Below are 3,649 nucleotides of genomic sequence, written 5' to 3'. Positions count from 1 at the left end.
ACCCGAGGAAACATATTATCTTCCAAATGAAAGTAAAAAAAAGCAATTGTTTAACAGGAATTAGACTCAAAACATAATTGCAGCCTTTTAAGAAAACTCAGCTTCAAAGGCTAGGTTTTTAGCCCCATCTACTGGACGTGAATGGGAATGGGGAGTTTTATTTAACCCCTTTTATCTAATCGTTCTGTGTTTCTGCTCCTGTCTCTTCAGAATATGCCAGGACATAAAAATGAGCTCCAACAGCACAGACCCTGGTCTCTTCCTGACTGCAAACACCTCACCACCAGTGGCCGGAACATACCCACAGTCCAACGCTCTATACCAAGGAGAGACAGGAGGAGACCCCTGGTTTTTTCCTGTAAACACCCTGGATGATAATTCCTCCTCCACGAGCAAACTCTTAAACCTCACGTTAGAGTCCCAAAGTAGGAACAGAACTGAGGTCCTCAGTCCAGCGGGCGGACACCCCGTGTGGCAGGTCGTCCTCATCGTCCTGTTCACGGGAATGTTGTCTCTGGTCACCATCATCGGCAACATCCTGGTGGTGGTGTCCTTCAAGGTGAATCGCCAGCTGAAGACGGTGAATAACTACTTCCTGCTGAGCTTGGCTGTGGCTGACCTCATCATCGGGGTCATCTCCATGAACCTCTACACGACTTATCTCGTGATGGGCTACTGGGCCATGGGCAACTGGGCCTGCGACCTGTGGTTGGCGATAGACTACGTAGCCAGCAACGCATCCGTTATGAACCTACTGGTCATTAGCTTTGACCGTTACTTTTCAATCACCAGGCCTTTGACTTACCGGGCCAAACGGACCACAAAGCGAGCGGGGATCATGATCGGCCTGGCCTGGTTCGTGTCTCTTGTCCTGTGGGCTCCAGCCATCCTGCTGTGGCAATACTTTGAGGGCAAAAGGACAGTTCCCCCAGATCAATGTTACATTCAGTTCTTCTCAGAGCCCACAATCACCTTCTGCACAGCCATAGCAGCTTTCTATCTTCCAGTGACAATAATGAGTGTTCTCTACTGGCGCATTTACAAAGAGACCCAGAATCGCTCTAAAGAGTTAGCCGGATTGCAGGGTTCGGGGGCTCGCGGCGGAAACGGAGGAAGAAATGCGAACGGTGGGGGCGAGAGGAGCCGATTCGTCCACCAGACGGGAAGTTCTAGAAGTTGCAACAGCTACGAGCTAACTAGGTTGTCCAGGAGAAGGAGCACATGTCGAGAGCTAGTCAGCCGCTTCCATTGCTGGCCCGGGGTTCGTTCTTGGAGACCTGGTAGCACGCGGCAAGGCGACGGTGATCCAGATCAGAGCAGCAGCGACAGCTGGAACAACAACGACGCTGCAGCCTCACTGGACCACTCCGGGTCTTCAGAGGACGAGGACTGTGGCGGCGGCAGAGAGATGATTTCCCAGAGTCATGCTATTTTCTCCATCGTTCTCAGCATCCCTGGGATAAAGGCTGCTGTCAACTCCCAGCTCACCTCCTGCGAGGACCTGGACGCGGCCTCCGAGGAGGATCCACTCAAGGGAGCCGAGTATAACCGAGACAGTGTTTCGACGGTCGACACCAACACCATCGCCGCCACTGCTCCCGATGGCGAAAACAACTCTGAAAACAGCTACCACCAACGCTTCTCCTCACGAAAGATGCAGTCCATGCCCAGGATCCAGGCTGCGTCCAACCAAGGCTCTCTGGGCGGATCCCAGACAAGTGCTACCACTGCCACCGACGGTACCACCGCCACCAGCACAAGCACCAAATCCCCCACTGTCCCCATGTCCTTCAAAGATGCAGCTCTCGCGAAGCGTTTCGCAGCTCGAGCTCGGACCCAGATCACCAAGAGGAAGCGCATGTCCTTAGTGAAGGAGAAGAAGGCAGCTCAGACTCTCAGCGCCATCCTCTTTGCGTTCATCATCACGTGGACACCGTACAACATCATGGTGCTAATCAATGCCTTCTGCAAGGTCTGCATCCCGGAGACGCTGTGGGCGGTCGGTTACTGGCTGTGCTACGTCAACAGCACGGTCAACCCCATGTGCTACGCCTTGTGCAACAAGACTTTCCGCACGACGTTTAAGATGATACTGTTGTGTCGCTGGGACCAGAAGAAACGGAGGAAGCAGCAGTTCCAGGAGAGGCATTCAGTGGTCTTCCACCGCAGGATTCCCCGGGAATCCACGTAAAACAGGACAGGGCGTTAGAATGGATGAGAAAAGAGATTTGAAAAGGTTTAACACAAGGAGCAGAAAGAAGCGTCCATGTAGATTTGTTTCTGTGGAGTTTCTTTAACTTAATGATCCTTAATGTGTTTCTCTGCTGGTTTTTATCAGACACAGCAGTCCTTGTGTACGTGGTGGTTCTTCAGATGTCTGTCCGTGTCGGTTCATCTGTTGTTTATGTGTGAAGGGGGTTTGTGCGAGGTGAGATCCTGAGATGAAACCTTCCTGCCTGTAGCCGCAGAACCGTTTCACATTAATCCAGCTGAGAGAAAGTGAATGGAGTGGAAATAATAGAAAAGGGCTTTTTTAAAATGAATTGCAGGAGAATTACTGAAGTGCAGTTGACACAAGGGAACAGAAAATCTTTTGTCACAGGATTTGGGATTCACGTCTTCTCTCTGCGGGTAACTGAACCTGTAATGTGGTTTTGCATTTTAAACAAAACTCTGTATGTGTAATATGTCACTGAGAGCCAAGACAAAATGACTTTGTGTTCATAGGCGTTCTGCGTTGATCTGCCAGACGCTTCTCTGGCACCCTTTATTTGATTTGATTTTTTATCAATGTTCAATGCCTTTCTACATCAATATAGCTTTCATGTCTTATGGAGTATAAACAAGTTCTTGAAATTGTGTCCTTACTTTTTTCGTCAGCAGAAAAATTGTTATTTTTGTGATATTCATCTTTGGGGTTGTTGTTTTTTTTTCTCGATATTCCGGAAATTTTGAGCCAGTCTGAAAAAAAAAGATTCTTCTGATGAACTGAGTTGTGAATATTACGTGTGGCACTACAGTCAGTGGACCGCGGTCGTGTTCAATGTGATTGTTGTGGTTTTTAATGGTGGACACAATAAGTGCATTGGTTGTGTTTTATGTACTTGCAGTTTTATGTCAAGAGTATTTGATTATACAACAATGATATTCTGTTTGTGTACATTTGGATATTTCTGACTCGATACACATTGAATGGTTGCACACACGCTAAGATGTCCGTTTATGAAGACGTGTGTGTGTTTTGACTTCACACCGTCTTTTAAATCCATGAAGCGCTTTAAAAAAGGGCCACTCTCATCCTTCATATTGTAAAGAAATGGCTCCCTCTAGTGGCTAAAGAGAGACATGTGACAAGAATGCTTCTTTTTATGATTGTGCAGCAGCTGTTATGCATTATTTTAAGATGTTTGAGTAAGCTTGCAGTTATCAAATTTTAGATTTTTAAATATATATTTGGGATATTTAACAGAATAGCCACAGGCTTTGTTGAAGGTATAGGTTTTTATCTTTGTGTCATTATTTTTGTTTTTGGTTTCATATCGGTGACGTATTTCTTCTTTAAGATAAAAAAACAAAAAACACTCAGTCATTGATGTGTAAATAATAGAACATTACATCATATTTTTCTCTACAGAAAATCAACATAAAG

The 3,649-nt window shown here is 46.6% G+C and overlaps 1 protein-coding gene across 1 annotated transcript; it reads left to right on the top strand.

The window, feature by feature from the left end:
- Positions 1-208: 208 nt before the first annotated feature.
- On the top strand, positions 209-2,191 carry LOC310933630 (muscarinic acetylcholine receptor M3-like; the record flags this gene model as incomplete). Its single annotated transcript, XM_083897161.1, has 1 exon — positions 209-2,191. Exon 1 carries the CDS (start codon positions 230-232, stop codon positions 2,189-2,191), a length of 1,962 nt encoding a protein of 653 aa, XP_083753287.1. The 5' UTR covers positions 209-229.
- Between the last annotated feature and the right edge of the window lie 1,458 nt (positions 2,192-3,649).

The sequence above is a fragment of the Microchirus variegatus genome (genome assembly GCF_963457635.1).
Source record: "Microchirus variegatus genome assembly, chromosome: 11".
Taxonomy (NCBI): Eukaryota; Metazoa; Chordata; class Actinopteri; order Pleuronectiformes; family Soleidae; genus Microchirus; species Microchirus variegatus.
This window is presented reverse-complemented; position numbering and strand designations above follow the sequence as displayed.